This window comes from Schistocerca gregaria, chromosome X (genome assembly GCF_023897955.1).
Source record: "Schistocerca gregaria isolate iqSchGreg1 chromosome X, iqSchGreg1.2, whole genome shotgun sequence".
Lineage (NCBI taxonomy): Eukaryota > Metazoa > Arthropoda > Insecta > Orthoptera > Acrididae > Schistocerca > Schistocerca gregaria.
The window spans coordinates 54238357-54258508 of NC_064931.1; the positions used below are offsets into that span (position 1 = coordinate 54238357).

A 20152-nucleotide genomic window follows, 5' to 3' on the forward strand; every position below is an offset into this window, starting at 1 on the left:
ACATTCCAGTAAATAATACAGACAAAAGAAATATTGTTACTGTTATTGTTTGCTTTCTGCTTTCACTCATATGATGTCACACATCACGTTGTCATTACGGTGCGGGATGAAACCAACAAACAGTATCAGTAGATTGATGCCACCTATTACAGTTCCTCTTAAAGACCCACCTGTATAATCAATAATATATAAGCTTATGTCCTTTTGCTACAAAGTCTTTGAACAAGTTATTCCAGCAATTCTAATCCAATTTCCTACAAATAATTATGTAATTCTCCTTGCTTTGTGAATATAAATATTATCATGCTTACACATAAAATGCCAGTCTCAGTAGCCAAACTATTAAAAAAAGGAAATATCACTAGCCAGGCTTGTTCGAAGTCTGAACATGTCCATCTTAATGTTAAATCCCATACTATAACTCACTACTTCATAAAACTACTTCTGCTGCATCACAGTCCAATAATATGATTACTTTGCACCATTTTAAGTGATTTTACAATTCTTTCTTGTGATGCAGCTGGGCATCTTGACAACCGTGAAAGTCTAGTGCTATCTGAAGAATTGTTCCACCACTGACTTCGGTAACTGACCTGAGGTAGCTGTCATTTGAAATACAGTGTCCAGTCACATTAATGTGATCACCTATCAAAAGCCTGACTAACCACAGTTTGCAGTCTGTACTGCTGCAAGACAGGCAGGAAGAGAGTCAGTGAGGTCCTCGAAGGTACAGACAGAAATGTGGAGCCGTGCTGACTCCATTGCTGTGTCCAGCTGCACTAGGTTTCTCAGTTGAGGATCCACGGTGCGAACAGCCCGATAGAGGGGGTCTCACAGTTTCTCGATCGGTTTTAAATCTAGTGAGTCTGATGACCGAGGGAGTACGGTAAACTTATACTGGTGTTCTGTGAACCGTGCACACGAAGTGCAAGCTGTGTGACAAGTTGCATTGTCCTGCTGGTAGGTGCCACTGTGCCGAAGAAAAGCAAACTGCATGTGGGGGAGGATAGACACGTACTCTTATTGATCCAGTGTGCCTTCCAGAATGGTGAGTGCCCAGGGAGTGCCATGAAAACATTTTCCAGGCAATTATGCTCCCTCCTCTGGCCTTAACTTTTCCAGCAATTGTTGCAGTGTGTTTGCTTTCAGATGTTCTACGTCATATACTCCAATGACCATTCGCCATCCGAAAAGGCCACCTGTCACAACTTCGATGACCAGTTTCGGTACCGGGTTGCAGTTTTCATCCATCATTGCCACTGAATGGCAGTGAGCATCGGTGTATGAACTAGGTGCCTGCTGTGGAGGCCAATACGCACCAATGTTTGCTGAACGGTTGGTGAGGAGACACTGTTGGCAGCACCTTGTTCATCTGGACAATACGTTGTTCAACTTTGCATGTATACTCACCCATACACAACTGTGATTCAACCCTATGACCCGTGTAGCACCATTTTGCTATGCATGGTATACTTTAACTGCAGCAGCACAGTTTACAAACTTAGCAGTGGCCCAAAAGCCAGTGATCATAACCTTTTGAGCATCAGATAAATTGCTTTATTTCCACATTATGACATTGACTGCACTGTTTTCCACATTACTTCTTCCCCCTCCCTCCCCCCACCTCCTCCCTTCACAAACTTTTTGTACCATCCAGTGGTAGTGCTGCCACTTGCCAACTGTGAGTGGATATTGCACATTGACATCAAACATAGGTGGTCGTTCCATTAATGTGACTGGACCACGTACTTGACAATGATTCCAACAGTATGCTCTAGTCTTGGTATCCTTGTGAGGAAATTTCTTGTGACTACCAGAACAATGATTAAATTTGAAGAAGAAACATCTAGAAAGTACTACAGGAGCATTGTCAGCAAATGCGAAAATTCTGTCAGAATCTACAAACTTATAGATCCCTACAGCAATGTCCCATTGAAACATATTCAGTTCTCTACATTGTCATAGTCTGATATAAAATACATGTACAATGATAGTGTATAACATTTGTAGTCATATACCCAAGATATGCATCATGACATGTAGATATTCGATGGGATGTCTGGACACTTTTGGTCAAATAGTATATTTTTAGGTCACCTAGATCTGTTTTAATAAAGTACTTACTTCTAATATTAAGTATAAAATATTGTGTTACTATTTACAAAGATACTTCAGAAACTACATAATTTGACAGCATTGCATCTCTGAGTGGAATGTAGCCAACTAACTATTGCTGTAAATGTTGGAATGTCTGCAAATGCTGCAAAAGAATTTCACCATTATGGGTGTGTGATTGAGAAAGAGAATATATAATACTGCAAAATTGATTTGTAAGTGGATTCAAACAAGATACTGCCTATTTTGATAGTCAAAAGCTGTGAATTTATAAATACAAAATAATTTTGTAATTATGTTTATGTGCAAGCAGAAACTTCTTGTGCATTTCAGTGCTTGTTAATGAACTGTAATGTACAAACCAGGTGAATAAAATATATTGGTCTGCTATCAGTTTTAGAGTGGAAAAACCTAGTTAACTTTAAAAGTTGTTACATAATCTTATCTCAGTTGTTATCACCAAGCCAAACTGCGTATGAACATTTTAGATTCGTGTACGTACCTTAGGAGAAAATAATCTAATCTAATCTAATCTTAATACTCCCATTGATATTTTTACCAATGCTGTGCCATTTTTTTCCAAGCTGTTTTAGCACATGTTTAGCGATTTTTCTGTTATTGATTCCATATTGTGGTTTGTAGTTATCTGCATTCAGTCAGGGAAATTTACATCAACTTAGTGTGTGTTGTATTTATAATGTGGCTAATTGATCTTCGGTGATCATGGATTAATTTACTGGTTTTTACAATATTAGTTTGCTGTTCAGTTGTTCCAGTAACACTGCTACATATTTTATTGTACATCACATTAACGAATCTGTTAGCAGATGGTGCAGTATTGATACAGGCTGTGTTTTTGGTGATATTAGAAAATCAAGCAACATCACTACATCAGCTTTAAATGTGTTGGTAATCAGCATCAACAGTACTGCAGTCTAGAACACTTAAAATTTTCCAAAATTCAGAAGTGAAGCACTGCTACATACATCTTACTTATATTATATACTATTTTGTTTTGATATCTTGTTTAAACTGAGCTGTTTAGGAATTGTAAAGATCATAAGTGTTGAGACTGTTAGTTAATTAGGTCTGCAGCTGTCTCGGAGAAACATGGAAATGGCACTGGATACAACAATACACAAGATATATTCCATACTGCCTACATTTGAGAAATCAAATGCATCAAGGTAAGCATTTATTTTTATTTGAGCAAAATGATACGAAATAACAACAGTTATCGTGTTGTTGAAACAAGAAGCTGATTCTTGGGGCCAGCAGTCAGCTTGGGAGCTTTGTTAATTGTAATTGTACCTCTCAATCTAAGTAATAATTACCCAGTCTAGAGACTCGATCAAATTGCCAGTGCTGCAACTCAGTCTGCATGATTCCAAGTGTGGTGGTAAAATGAACTGTTTTTAACTACATACTATGAGTGTCTCAGTATATTGTAAACCAGGCACGCATCTTCAATTATCTTAATGTTGATTCGCCATTGAAAAGTAAAGTTAATAATATTGTTACAAACATGTGTTCTGTAGTAAGCATAAAATTCTTTTTAGTGCTACAAATAGTTTAACTGCTTGCTGTGTACCAGCAACAAGTAGGATGGAGGATATGTTGACTCCTTCGAGATATCAGCCAATGAAACATTAAATAAAAACTAAAAAGATGATGTGGCATCAATGTGTTGTGTGTATTTAGGTGTCTACTGTTTCCCTTGTAACTCAGAAATGTAATATGAGTGTGGTTTTAAAAGACAAGCATTTCCTTTCTCCAGCAGATTTCACTATAAACATGTTAATGATATCAGAGGCATTGCTAGATAGATTATTGGGATCTGAAAGAGGGCATTGTAAAATGTGCTCATTAATACAAAGCAGAGTCATGTCACATGTAATTGTGAAGTTCAGTCAATTGTGCATTCAAACTGTTATTCCATGAATTCAAACATCAAAATTAAAGACAGAAAAAATAACTTGGCAATTAAATAATTTTGTAACAGAAGTTTTTCTTGCCTACTTCTGTTCATAGATCACAAAACTTGCATAAAGCAGAGATGAACTTTTGCAAACTACAGTATCTTTCAAAAAGGAAACTAGGGTTTTAAAGATTTTTTCTATGTTACCCCAAAAGTGTGCAGTGTAACTATCATTTGAAAATGGTGCACATCCAGTTTATGGGAGAGTTTTTTTCCCCTTACCTTGAGCAGAATGTCTAGAACAGTATGTCTAGAGCAGTTGATAAAACAGATGCTTCCATTCAGTTTCTCAAGTTAAATATGTCATCTGGTGGTAGTAGTCAAATACCCTCAACAAACACTAAAAGAAAGAAACAACATGGTATCAGATTGGGTGAATGTGGAACTCATGACAAACCAACCCTGTCATTCATTCTCCAGAGACCAATCCAGTTGTGGGCAATGTGCAGTGTTCTGCTGGTGTGAAGTATTCTGCCTTATTGCCAAATTAAATTCTCTGATCGATCTTATAATTGAGAAAACAGCAATAGCCTTAGCTGCAGCATATCAGCATAAACAAATCTGATCAGATACTTCAACAGACCATAAGTTTATCCTTCATATAGGGCATAGAAAATGACGAATTTTGAAGAGTCACTACTGCACACAGTATTCTGTTGTGGATTTTATGACCTCAGATCTTTCATCTTCCATCTTTATAAAACACTGATTCATCACTGAATATGACTAAATTTCCTCTGTGCACCAACATTTTGTTTTTGTACTTGTGCAAGTCCGGGACTGTGGGCTTTGGAGCAACTCTAAATGATTCCAACGTCACTAGCATTTCCTTGAAACTTAGTACCGATAAATCATTGACACTGTTAATTGACAGTTATCTGTTTAAACAGATATATTATTAGTATATACAAAAGGAACTACATGTTCAATGTTCAGTTCAGACACTCTTGGTTACCCCCATACTCTGTTTTATGAAGACAGTGATTGCTTTGTGTTCAAATGTGTGTGAAATCTTATGGGACTGAACGGCTAAGGTCATCAGTCTCTAAATGATTGCTTTCAAAGTGACATCATCACTCAGGTGATCACAATCAGAATCAGTAAGGAACACAAAGTGAAATTTAAGTACATATGCATACTTTATGAACTGAAAAGCTTGGAAAACTTTCATTTTGGGAATTTCTATCTTTTCCTTTGGCTTTTTCTAATGTTCAATTGAGGAAACCATTTACAAGCATACACACAACTAAACTGGTTTCTTACACAATTTAAACCCCAATATTCCATCTGAATCTCCAAAATGAAAGTGGTGCATTGGACTCAAATTTGAGAGGAAGGCATTTCAAATCCCTGACATGCCATCAGATTTAAGTTGCACGTGGTTTCCCTAAATCACCTACAGCTAATTGTGGGATGTTTCCTTTAAAAAAGACATGATCAATTCATTTTTGTGTCTGTATGTCCATCCTTTTGGCAGGAGGTCTTTGGGATGATGGCTGTTTACTATTGTGAGAAAATAAAGCACCTACAGCTGTGCTTACGATTTTATGTTATTTTGTTGGAACCAGTTTCGGCACTTCAATGCGCCATCTTCAGGTTGTAACTGATGCGGAACAGGTTTATACAAACCATTATATATATATATATATATATATATATATATATATATATATATATATATATCGCATTACTTGCCAGCATAAGTGGATATGCAGATAATCTGAAAACTTACGTGTCAGCACTCCATCAATTACTGTCGATGGTTAAAGTGCTGACACACAATTTTTCAGATTATATGCATATCCAGTTATGCTGGCAACTGATGCAACACATACAGGAATCGTATCAACCCATTCTGCATCAATTACAATCTGAAGATGGCACATTGAAGCACCAAAACTGGTTCCAAGAAAGCAAAATAAAATAAAATAAAATAAAAACATGAGTAGGCTGTAGGTGTTTTATTTTCTCGCAATTCATTCTCGATCCATCTCTAATCCAAGTTTGTACTCTGTCTCTAGTGATCCTGTAATCAGGGGTATGTTGAACTTTGATATCTCCTTCCTTCCATCCTTTTTGAAGTATATGGTATATTAAGTAAATGTAAGCCATATACATATTTAATAAAGATTAAAACAAGAAATAATGTATGCTGATAAAGACATGCCATACATTATGTCAGGGTGGTTATAATTAAACTTTCATTACTTGACAGGAACCCCATGAAAAATGAGTGATCATAGGAAAATGAAAATTTGTGGGACATTTGTAAGGAAGTGCAAAAGAGAAATAATGACTAAACCATTGAAAGGAACATATTTTAGTTTCCACATGAGAGGGTAATACTTGTTAACTGCACACATGCTTACATTCCAGGTTACAAAAATTGCTCAGTGTAAGAACCATCTGCGTCCATGACAACCTGGACCTGCACCAGAGATACTATTTCACGATTGTTCATGGGACTTTTTGAATGATGAACCATGGAATTTTCAGCTGTTGTGACACAACTCATCCACTGCTTGAGGATCTCACATTGCATCCAGCATTCTCAGTCGTGCCAACATTAACTTCAACAATTTATGGTGCAATTGGCTGTCAGTCTCTCCAAGGAGAATTCCCAAATCACCTGTTAATTTGAACATCTGAGTCACGTTCTTCAAACCTGGTGCAGAAAGAAATTTTCTCTGTATTCCTTTAATGTGTCAATCCTTGCAAACAGCGATGGCAGTATTGCTGTTGTTTCGATGAAACAGCTTTACAACTAAAGCCCTGCGCACGTTGCCCAGACTTATGTTGACTGACTGTGACTGTAATTCATACTGCTGCCCGTGTTTCAAACCTATGTCTCCATACTGATACCAGCGCCTAATGGAAAGTCATGATATTAACACCACTAAAAATGCAAGTCCTGCAGTGCACAGTCTGACATCATTCCTATAACGTTTGGTACCCATACGACAATTCGTAGCCACTTTATTGCAATTTTGACTGCTTAAAGATATCTTATGTGCATCTCATTGATATAAATGAATGTCAGATAGAGTTGTATGTTGGCTGAAATGGAAGCATCATCTTTCCAGAGAAAGAAAAAGGTATTCAGGCAGCTGCCTGATGATGGTCCTCTGGATGTGGAAGGTGTAGGTCATATGGTGTTATGTAAGAGCTCTACAGGGATGCTGCTGTTGACTGGTGTTGTGCTGTGATCATGAGGTACTCGAAAAATCCATTGTCCATTCTGCACTATTATTGGACTATGAATGGAATGATGTAACAGGTAGCTCCTTTATCTTCCCATGTGGAAAGTAATTAAAATTTCTGGAATGTGTTATTAAGGCCTACTAACTGTAACAATGAACTATGGCTGCTCCTGAATAGCAAACATCCTTGCCAACTTCTAGACCATGAGGAGAATACATATGGAATTTGATAAAGCATCAGTACTAATCAGCATATGGAGCCCTGGCATTGTCTAGTAAAGAACTTGTTGACCCTTTCATTCAGTGATTGAGGTCTTGATTAGAGGGCAGTACTTCCTGGTGTTGCAGTGGCAGACCATCAGTTTATCATTAGTGTCTGTGTGTCCTAAAGCAAGACACTAAAAGAAGTTTTTTCATACCCAACATGCCCCGGCAGCCCTTTGTTACATCCTGGTGTAGTTGCACCTTCAGTGGATGCGTCACAATAGCTTGGATACTCTCGATACCTGCATTGGGGGTTCTAGCAGACATTTATTATGCCTTTACATTTCTTTGTGATACCTATATTGGCTACAAGTTTTTTATGTTTTAACTAATAGTTTAGAATGGCAGACATTTCTGATGATCATATCATTTAAAACCAGTCATAAAATTGAAAGAAAATTTCAATCAAAGACACTTTTGTAAGTTTTAAACTATAGCTGTGATAGCTTTGTTCAAAGAATATGTATAAGCTGGTCTGAATTTTATTCTTAAAGCCTTTATTGTTTGACACAACATAGTGGAGTCTCATTATCACAAACTAGTTCGTTACTTAGATATATTTTACACTCTTTGTAACTGGGCATACATTTTTGTGCTATTGCTTAACATCTTACAGCAACATTTGTTGACAGAGGACCAAATGGCTTTTGAGTTACTGGGCAATATTCAATTGAAAAAAGATTCCTTATGTTAGAGTTACAGCTGTATGACTAAATAACTATTTATCTGGATTCATCTGTAAAATTAAAGCAGTCACAAAGAGATTGAGCAATAGTCAAATTTTGCATGAAAATTGCCTTCAAACTGTAGCTCTAGGTATTGCCACTGTTATTTTGACATATATCACAAAGTTATTGAATTTTCTAGCATACAGTGATAAGCAATAAGTTATAGCATAGTACTGAAACGAAATTACAATTCAGCGCCTAATGTTTCATTTTTGTTCTAGGTCCAGTAGCATGGACTTGGAGTCTGCCCTAAATGAAGCTAGAATAGCTGTAAATTATTTTTTCAATAACAAGTTTGATGAGGCACGAAGAACTCTGGAACCTTGGTATGTTGTGCAGTGTCTTTATCAAAGGATAACAACATGTTAAGAAACATGTGTAAATAAATAACAGAAAACAGTGCAATGTTATCATGCTTAACAATTGATTAAAGAAATTCATAATATTTGTAAAGTTTTTTTTCAGTTTGCTGTCCTGAAATAATTGCTTTGGGCTAGACAATGTAGATATTATGACACCTTATAGATGGAATTGGCAAAAACTGATATAAGAATGGCACATTATAGATAAAATGTTAACCCTGCCAAAAAAATTAATTTTTACATGTAAATAATAATAGGCAGTGAGAGAACATCTACAAATTGGTCTTAGCAAATAATTACAGTGGTACCAAAGGTGATTTTATCTAATTCCAAAATGCTGTTCACACACATTTGCAGGACACATTAAGACTGACAGCACCCATGTGGGTCAAAAGATAGTGACATTTGCTCTCTCAATATAAACACAACTTTTAATATCACTGTCAAAAAGTACAGGGGTAATTGATTGCTGTATTGAGAAAACACACACACACACACACACACACACACACACACACTGGTGGCTGAAATCACAGCAGCCAGCCTTTAAATTCTGTTCAATGCTGACAGAAATAAAACACAATGTCATTTTGTCAGTTCACATTGGTGACATCCTGAAGAGGAAATGTACTTGATATATTATGCAAAAATTGTCCTGCTGGTATTCTTGACCTTTCTGGAGAAAACAAAAAATATTTCTGCAAATAATACATGCAATTCACTTACAGGTAAACAATGTATAGTTTTCTTTGTATGGGTGTTCACACCATAATTGTTCATTTCATTGCTAGGCCACAGGAAAAATCTCTATGTGGATAATTCTCAGAAAAGTAGTGGTAGAAAATCTGCTGTGATCAGAACATTGTTGCCATATCCCAGCCCATTTCTCTTCAAAAAAAAAAGTAGAACTTACTAGTTAATAGCCGGCCACTGTGGCTGAGCAGTTCTAGGCGCTTCAGTCTGGAACCACGCGGCTGCTACGGTCACAGGTTCGAATCCTGCCTTGGGCATAGATGTGTGTGATGTCCCTAGGGTAGCTAGGCTTAAGTAGTTGTAAGTCTAGGGGACTGATGACCTCAGATGTTAAGTCCCATAGTGCTTAGAGCCATTTTGAACCAGTTACTATTGTTTTCCTGCTTCAACCTGCCAGATGTCAACCTTCAATAATTGTTTCCCCATCCACTCTGTCGTCAACCTCTCTCTTACTATATACCTCCACTTCCTTCTCCTCTTATGTATTACTAACTTTGCCTACTTTCTCAGACAGTTTCTCTAGCCACCCTTCTGTCTCTACTGTTAAACCATGTTTTTTTGCCTCCCTCGTTCCTTTCATGTCTCTTTTGATGGTTTCTCCTGCTCATTGTTTATTATACTTGTCATGCAACTTCACATTTTCATTATTGTTATATCACTTTTAATTCATAACTTTGTTACTTCTTCAAGTACTAGACTGCACAAATTTACTCAGCTCACTGCCTGGTCAGTATTATCTGTCAATATTATAATCTTTTGTCATTTTTTTACTTCCTTTTTTTTATTTGACTATCTTTTTTTATTTGACCTGCTGCTGTTTTTATTTGACCTGCTGCTGCTGCTGCTGCTGCTGCTGCTGCTGCTGCTGCCGCTGCTGCTGCTGCTGCCACCACTGCAATGGAGTCCCCTCTCTTCTGTAGGAAGATCTTAAGACTAATTTTTAATCTTATCATGTTAACTAAATACAGACATGGCTTACTAGGGACACAGTGACCATTGTGAATAATATTCAGATTAAATAGTCACAATTAATTTGATCTTATAACTGGTTTTGCCCATCAGACACAATCATCATTAGATTATCATTTCAGTAGTGGCAACGAGTTACGGGTGGGAGGGGGGGGGGGGGGGGGGGGTTGAAAATACTAAGTTCCACAGTCAGGCACAAAGTGACACATGTTGGATCCAATGTACCCCAGCTTGTGTGCATTGGATGATACACATGCCACTCTGTGTTTCATTGTGGTGACCAATGGTACTTTAAATCCTTTAAAGCAGGCTGTTGCAGTGTGATACCATCAAGGAAGGGCACTCACCTGACACCACTCAGCACTGCCACAGGCAGGTAGAGGTAGTGTAGGCTACCTGCGAGACTGTCATGTTGCACAAATTCTGTGCACATTCAGGCTTCTCAGCCATTCCTGCCCACATGCACTTGGCCAGTGGAGTACAATCAGCTGTTTCGCTACTTCCAAGATGTTGCCGTGTTGTTTGAGCCTGTGGTGTAGGGGTAATGCTTGTGCATTCTAAACTTAAGAGTCGCGTGTTTGCATCCGAGTGTATTTTTTTTTTTTTTAACCAGATTTCGGCCTTCATCTAAAGCCCGATAGAACGTCTAACATAATTCGCGTTTTACATTCTACGCACCAGAAATAATAAAAACTTCCAGAAAGAATTACGCAGGTCAGCTTGTGGCTGCGTCATGATCAGAACAGCTTACACTCGAGCGTTTCCTTGTGGTGCACCGGCTACCGGGCACTGGCCAGACACCACCCACTGCCTGAAATCTGGTGCCACCCAAGTGAATGCAGCGCGATGCTGTCAGTGTGTGCATCAGCTGTCATTTTCAAATTTGAACTTCTAATTATCATCTCACAGTTAAAGATTGGAGATCACATACTTTAAAGTCATGAACTATGGTTAAACGTGTTAAAATTGGCTCTCAAGTGAAGAAAAGTGTAACATCTGCAATACAATATTTACTTTTGGTATAATGGAGGGGTAAATGCAGAGGTGGCAGCTCGAAAGATTTGAACTGTGTGTAGCGCAAGCACTTTTGGGGTAAAATAAGCCAAGAAAAGATACTCTTGTTTTAACAAAGATAGTTCTGTCCTGAATGATTTTCTGCATTAAGGAAGTCTCGACTACTGATATAAGTGATGGATTACCATTTAACTATCATGCGACATTTGCATTCAACACGCAACTTTCAGAAGTCAGGTGTAGGAATACCGCACACTCTAATTCGAAACAACAAAAATCAACAGAGTGATTATTATTGCTCATTGAGCATTCCTATGCAAAACTGTTGCTGGTGCCAAGTTATGATACCTTTATTGTTAATTTCCTAACAAGAAATAAAAGACTGAGTCCTACAAAAAGACGTAAACTCGAGCAAAGAGTAGTGTGAACATAATATTTTCCATCTGATAGCTGCAATATTTTTCATTAAGAATTCTTCACCAGGAATGTGTCCATCACATCTGGAAATTTAATTCCAACAACTTAGACACTATTTGGTCACAGCGCAAGAAAATTAACTGAAAAAACTGCATCACTTGTGCTACTGCATGATAACGCACTCAGTTGATTTGAGAAACAAAACTATCCAGGAGATTGATAGGGAAGTCATCTCTCAGGCATTTGTTCCTCTGATCGCATACTCATAAAATTTTACCTTTCCTGCTCCTGATCGATGAACCACCAAGGCAACTCATTTCTACACGAAAATGCTCTTCAAACTACACTGGTTTAATGCCATCATTTGACCCTATAGGTTTCTACAGGCGTAGAATTTCTAAACTAAAAATGGCTCTGATCACTATAGGACTCAACATTTGAAGTCATCAGTCCCCTAGAACTTCTAACTACTTAAACCTAACCAACCTAATGACATCACAAACATCCATGCCGGAGACAGGATTCGAACCTGCGACCATAGCAGTTCCGCAGTTGCAGACAGAAGTACCTAGAACAGCTCGGCCACACAGGCCGGCATTTGTAAACTACTTTTAGCATTGTCAGATTATTTTAGATATTGTGAAAGAATATACTATTGCTGATTAATTTCTTTCTAATAATTACTATTGTATCCAATAAACTAATGGAAGATGCAATTAAAATATTCACTGTACTGATACAAATTAAATTCAATTTACTATAGAAAAACATTACAATGGCAATCTAGCATAATAAAGCACTAAGTGTCTGTAAGATGATTGTGGCTATTTTAACACGAATTAGTAGGATATTACCGACTTCTGACTTCGAGAAGGTCTGTATTTACTCAAGTATCTACATCTACATCTACATCCATACCCCGCAAGCCACCTGACGGTGTGTGGCGGAGGGTACCCTGAGTACCTCTATCGGTTCTCCCTTCTATTCCAGTCTTGTATTGTTCGTGGAAAGAAGGATTGTCGGTATCCTTCTGTGTGGGCTCTAATCTCTCTGATTTTATCCTCATGGTCTCTTCGCGAGATATATCTAGGAGGGAGCAATATACTGCTTGACTCTTCGGTGAAGGTGTGTTCTTGAAACTTCTACAAAAGCCCGTACCGAGCTACTGAATGTCTCTCCTGCAGAGTCTTCCACTGGAGTTTATCTATCGTCTCCGTAACACTTTCGCGATTACTAAATGATCCTGTAACGAAGCGTGCTGCTGTCTGTTGGATCTCCTCTATCTCTTCTATCAACCCTATCTGGTACGGATCCCACACTGTTGAGCAGTATTCAAGCAGTGAGTGAACAAGCGTACTGTAACCTACTTCCTTTGTTTTCGGATTGCATTTCCTTAGGATTCTTCCAATGAATCTCAGTCTGGCATCTGCTTTACCAACGATCAACTTAATATGATCATTCCATTTTAAATCACTCCGAATGCGTACTCCCAGATAATTTATGGAATTAACTGCTTCCAGTTGCTGACATGCTATTTTGTAGCTGAATGATAAGAGATCTATCTTTCTATGTATTCACAGCACATTACACTTGTATACATTGAGATTCAATTGCCATTCCTTGCACCATGCGTCAATTCGCTGCAGATCCTCCTGCATTTGAGTACAATTTTTCATTGTTGCAACCTCTCGATACACCACAGCATCATCTGCAAAAAGCCTCAGTGAACTTCTGATGTCATCCACCAGGTAATTTATGTATATTGTGAATAGCAACTGTCCTATGACACTCCCCTGCAGCACACCTGAAATCACTCTTACTTCGGAAGACTTCTCTCCATTGAGAATGACATGCTGCGCTCTGTTATCTAGGAACTCCTCAATCCAATCACACAATTGGTCTGATAGTCCGTATGCTCTTACTTTGTTCATTAAACGACTGTGGGGAACTGTGTCAAACGCCTTGCGGAAGTCAAGAAACACGGCATCTACCTGTCAACCCGTGTCTATGGCCCTCTGAGTCTCGTGGACGAATAGCGCGAGCTGGGTTTCACACGACCGTCTCTTTCGAAACCCATGCTGATTCCTACAGAGTAGATTTCTAGTCTCCAGAAAAATCATTATACTCGAACATAATAAGTGTTCCAAAATTCTACAACTGATCGACGTTAGAGATATAGGTCTATAGTTCTGCACATCTGTTCGACGTCCCTTCTTGAAAACTGGGATGACCTGTGCCCTTTTCCCATCCTTTGTAACGCTTTGCTCTTCTAGAGACCTATGGTACACCGCTGCAAAAAGGGGGGCAAGTTCCTTCGCGTACTCTGTGTAAAATCGATCTGGTATCCCATCAGGTCCAGCAGCCTTTCCTCTTTTGGGTGATTTTAATTGTTTCTCTAGCCCTCTGTCGTCTATTTCGATATCTACCATTTTGTCATCTGTGGGACAATCTAGAGAAGGAACTACAGTGCAGTCTTCCTCTGTGAAACAGCTTTGGAAGAAGACATTTAGTATTTCGGCCTTTAGTCTGTCATCCTCTGTTTCAGTACCATTTTGGTCACAGAGTGTTTGGACATTTTGTTTTGATCCACCTACCGCTTTGACATAGGACCAAAATTTCTTAGGATTTTCTACAAAGTCAGTACATAGAACTTTACTTTCGAATTCATTGAATGCCTCTCGCATAGCCCTCCTCACACTACATTTTGCTTCGCGTAATTTTTGTTTCTCTGCAAGGCTTTGGCTATGTTTATGTTTGCTGTGAAGTACCCTTTGCTTCCACAGCAGTTTTCTAACTTGGTTGTTGTACCACGGTGGCTCTTTTCCATCTCTTACGATCTTGCTTGGCATATACTCATCTAACGCATATTTTACGATGGTTTTGAACTTTGTCCACTGATCCTCAACACTATCTGTACTTGAGACAAAACTTTTGTGTTGACCCATCAAGTACTCCGAAATCTGCTGTTTGTCACTTTTGCTAAACAGAAAAATCTTCCTACCTTTTTTAATATTTCTTATTACGGCTGAAATCATCGATGCAGTAACCGCTTTATGATCGCTGATTCCCTGTTCTGCATTAACTGATTCAAATAGTTCGGGTCTGTTTGTCACCAGAAGGTCTAATGTGTTATCGCCACGAGTTGGTTCTCCATTTAACTGCTCAAGGTAGTTTTCAGATAAAGCACTTAAAAAAATGTCACTGGATTCTTTTTACCTGCCGCGTGTTATGAACGTTTGAGTCTCCCAGTCTATATTCGGCAAATTAAAATCTCGACCCTGAACTATAACATGGTGGGGAAATCTACTCAAAATATTTTACAGATTATTCTTCAGGTGCTCAGCTACAACAGCTGCTGAGCTCGGGGGCCTATAGAGACATCCAATTACCATGTCTGAGCCTGCTTTAACCATGACCTTCACCCAAATCATTTCACAATTCGGATCTCAGTCAATTTCCTTCGATACTGTTGCACTTCTTATCGCTATAAACACGCCTCCCCCTTCACTGTCCAGTTTATCTCTGCAGTATACATTCCAATCTGAGTTTAGGATTTCATTACTGTTTACATGTGGTTTCAGCCAACTTTCTGTCCCTAGTACTATATGGGCGTTGTGACGGTTTATTAATGAGAGCAGTTCTGGGACCTTTCTATAGACGCTCCTGCAGTTTACTATTAGCACATTAATATTGTCATTCCCTGTTGCATTTTGCCTGCTCCTACCTTGCCGCGTCTCAGGAGGCATCTTGTCGGGCTTAGGGAGGGAATTCTCTAACCTAAAAAACCCCCATGTGCACTCCACACGTACTACGCTACCCTTGTAGCCGCTTCCAGCGTGTAGTGCACGCCTGACCTATTCAGAGGGACCCTACATATCTCCACCCGATAGCGGAGGTCGAGAAATTTGCACCCCAGCTCTCCGCAGAATCGTCTGAGCCTCTGGTTTAAGCCTTCCACTCAGCTCCAAACCAGAGGACCGCGATCGGTTCTGGGAACGATACTACAATAGTTAGCTCTGATTCCACCCTGCGAGCGAGGCTTTCCGCCTTCACCAATTCCGCCAACCGCCTGTACGAACTGAGGATGACCTCTGAACCCAGACGGCAGGAGTCATTGGTGCCGACATGAGCAACAATTTGCAGTCGGGTGCACCCAGTGCCTTCTATCGCCGCCGGTAGGGCCTCCTCCACATCTGGGATGAGACCCCCCGGCAAGCAGACGGAGTGAACACTGGGCTTCTTCCCCGACCTTTCCGCTATTTCCCTAAGGAAAATTATTTTAAAAATGTGGCAGTTCATTTATTATTATGAAAATGTGGCAGTTCATAGATAAAATTATGTATTCACAACAATGAAAAATGTGTCAGCAGAAAACAAAAGTGGCATTATGAATTTTGCAGTACCATTGGGTTTTCATTCTGACATTATGGGGTACTGAAACCATCAAGACAAATTTTGCTCGAGTGTTGTCTTACTATTCCCTTATTGAGTTTTTATCTGCCTGCTTGTAGCTGCAGATAAATCACCACATAAGAGACAAGTTGTATTTCCCGTGTGGGACGACTTTTGTAGATTCAAAAGCATTAACTGATATCCTTATATCACATCTCTAGAGAAAATCCTCACAATATTCAGTTGAAATAACACGATAATATCAAGCGAATTTAGTAGGATAGTTCTGTGCCATCAAGGAAGTAACTCGTTGGTCACAGAGTTGCCAAACATATTCTGCGTTGTTGCCAAGTTTCAGTTATACTACCAGGAAGGATACTAGCTGGTAGCTGATGTGTTCTGTGAGTGACCTCGGAAGTGACTACAACTTCGTCTCAAAACTGTGGGTGGCAAGGGCTGGAATATCCTAATTATATGTCAATGAGTCTTATTCGGATTTCTGTAACTAGGTTGAAGGGCTAGAGTGTAATTACTTGCAATACATTGATGTACTGAGTGCAAGCGAAATGTCATAAATTAATACCTGCGACTATTATTTGTGTTTTACTGTCTTAATCGGACTGAAACCTTGAAAGTGTATTCACAAGACGCGATTCACAATTTTGGAGCTTCTCCAGTGGTGGGTGATTTGGCAACTTATCTTTGCTATACAATATTGCAACTGAGATCACTGTTATTGTCACATCTGCAGGAAGACAGGCATGACCTGGCTTGTTGTTGTCAGCTTTTCTGACAGCTGTTCTGCCATTGCTTGAAATGTGAAGACTTACGGTGAATTCAAATATTCCATATGACAAAAATCTGATGTTTCTATTGTTCCTGGTCCAACATTCAAAAAGTAGTTACAATAAACAGCGTAAAAGCTGATGTGACACAATAATTAATAATGCAGTCATAATTAGTAGAAATTCACAATCTCCGTATCTCGTCTGATAGTTGTGAAAAACTACGTTTTTTATCTGCACTGTACCACAGGATTCCTATACTTAATTTTGTTGTGTTCATTTTCAGTGACAGTAGGGGAGGAGCAAAGCCAGCTGACTTGAAATATAATTTTCCAGCGGATTTGAATCTTTGGCTACAGTTGCAGTAGCACATCCAGTGAGCTGTCAAGAATGTGACCATTCACTCATTCCTGTAATATAGGCTAGGGCACAAAGAAGCAGGTTTCCCACAAAGTAAACGATGAGATACACTGTAATTAATGCCTAAAGTAACAATCTCAAAAACGTAAATTTTCCAAATTGCTGTGACTAATTAAGCATGAATTGCTCAGAAAATTACAACTATGAAATGAGTAGGTTGTGCCTAACCAGGCTGTATATGCATATACATGGTGCTTCAGGAGGAACAGTAGATATTTTTGCGGGTGGTAGTATAGACGAATTACATAAAAAAATTGCATATAAATGTGTGTACTTTTTATAGAGTACAGAGATACAGCTGTCAGTACGTAACCCTAACAAACTCAGAGCTAAGGAAAATGAGGACGTTCAAAGATGATTTTCAAAAATTCTCCCACCAACTTCAATGCACTTTTGACTTCTCTTGATAACACCAAGTGTAGCTCTTCTGAGGTTGTCTTTGTGTTCTTTTATGAGTGCTGCACTATTTGTAATACAAACGATCAAATCTGCATTGGGTTTACTTTTTCTTTGTAGACTTCGCCTTTCAACCATCTCCACAGGCAAAAATCCAAAGAGATAAGGGCCAGGGACTTTGGTAGCCAAGAAAAGTGCCCATATCTACTGATTCATCATCCGGGAAATGTTATGTTTGGAAGATGTGTCACCTGACGGCTAGAATATGCAGGAGCCCCATCATGCTGGAGGAGCATACGCATTCTTGTAGACAAAGGAACCTCATCCAATAATGCTGGAAGCTCATTTTCAGGGAAGTGTAGACAACGGGGTCTGGTAAGGACCAACAAACGAAACGAAAATGCATTGAACCCAGCTGTATGTACTCAATAAAAATTGGACACATGTTTTCTGCAGTTTGTCTATACTACCACCTCCTACATCATTTATTATTCCTCCTGAAACATCGTGTGTAATTATTCAGGTCTTGACAGGCCATCGAAACTTTTTAGTGCTAGATGCATGTCACGTCCAAACCCTCGTGAGAATACAGTGTGGCTGCGAGTGAGTGGAATAATGGACAGAGGGGTACAGTGTATGTGGTATACAGCAAACATGGGAATTTGTGTCTGTCGAGGAGCATGTGTAGATAGGTCCTGCAGGCAGGTTGGCCATTGTGTCCTGGTAGCCCAATACTCAACGCGTCTGCCTAGTAAGCAGAAGGTCCAGGTTCGAACCCTGGTCAGGCACAAATTTTAATGTGCTGCCGTTGCTGTGTTTCAACACCCTGTGACTGTGTGGACACCTGTCCTTTGTTATTTAAGATACAATTGTTTTTGAGGCAATACAGGTGATTTGCGAACATTTGTCTTGCCATCAACGTAACGGGGCTTCAACGGCGTCCATTCCTTAGTCATTCTTTTGTGATGGCGCTATCCCCTGTCATATACATGCATATCAGATTGTAGAACATATAGAGTCAAATAACGAATGGTCAGTATCAGTATTCAAGTATTTACGAACAGTAGAAGCAGAATTGCAGTGAGCTGATCACTTAACCAAGTGCAGCATAGAGTACCTGTGTAGTGAGTCATTTCAGCTGCATAGCTGATGATAATATTTATCAAGCAGTTCACTGCAGAATTAATTTAATACCTGCATGATGATCTCTGTAGTCATACTGTATCATTAGCAGCTTGTGAATGGAATACTATGTTCATTAATTCAGATTAGTGAAGCTGATGTCAAATAAAGAGAAGCGACAATGCCACCACACTATCTTTACTTAGGTAGTCAGTGCTAGATTATGTGCGCCACCATGACTGTTACTGTAAGCAGTTTGACTGCATAACACCACAACATCCACTGACAACCTGTACCATTATCATCATACTCGTGGTGATGTTTGTCAAGAATAGTGGAAAGCACCTCATGAATGTAAAGTTCCGTTTGCATTACGCCTAGGACAGAGAGAATTCTAAATAACAGTAAGAGGTTACCCAATGAAGGGAAGAGGCCAGGTACTGTCTAAAGTTCTTTCAGTTTAATATTAATGTAGTTCCTGACGATTTCACACTAACGGGTTCTTTTGGCTATCGGATTACTCATATGGGAATTATCAAAGTGTAATTATCAAAGTGTAATTGCTAGAACACTCAGCTACTTTAATAACACCTCATTTTGGATTGAATATGACTCAGAAAGCGACGTTAATTTGATGTTTCCGTCCGTCTCCTGACGACTTCCGGAATGAAGTCTGAAGTGCACTCGCAGTTGTGTTGCCTGCCGCATCAATTCCGTAAAGTGTCAGGGCAGCTGGCAGCCATTGCTGATTACACACATGTGCAAATATCTTCACTGCTGTAGGGAAACTTGTCTTTGTTCCATTTTTTTCCATACCGTAATTAGCGCAATAACATAAGGCTCATTCTGCTGAAGAACTTGACGCCCACAAGCTCTTAAATAAGAATCTGCAAGCGGTAATAATGCATGAAAGGAAACGGACTGTTGGCCAAAAGAATGGAGAGCTCCCTAGTTTTTGTGTTTCTGATAGGTCCTACGATAAGAATCTGGTGTCATATTATGCTTCATAACTCTAAACTGTTTATTTTTTCACTTCATACTAAAACACAAGCTTTGATATGAGAAGAGGAAATGACTTATATGCTTCTCATAAACATTAGTTTTTTGTGCTTATTTTCTCACTTCATACTAAAACAAGGGCATTGATATGAGAGGAGGAAATGAAGTACACGCTTCCAAGATGTATTATTTCCTTTTGTGCTAGTAATACGAGCATGGAAGCTTTGCAGTTAATTTT

At 39.0% G+C, this 20152-nt stretch overlaps 1 protein-coding gene across 13 annotated transcripts in view; it reads left to right on the forward strand.

Annotated features, from left to right (window-relative positions):
* The window catches only part of LOC126298875 (tetratricopeptide repeat protein 39B-like), a 335246-nt gene that overhangs the window by 218724 nt on the left and 96370 nt on the right, over positions 1 to 20152 (forward strand). For 12 of the 13 annotated variants that reach the window (XM_049990399.1, XM_049990392.1, XM_049990398.1 and 9 more), the window contains one exon: positions 8507 to 8611. In XM_049990399.1, the coding sequence (XP_049846356.1) occupies positions 8507 to 8611 (105 nt within the window). Of the gene's footprint in view, positions 1 to 8506; positions 8612 to 20152 lie in introns of those variants that run through there. The other variant, XM_049990403.1, reaches the window with a different exon arrangement.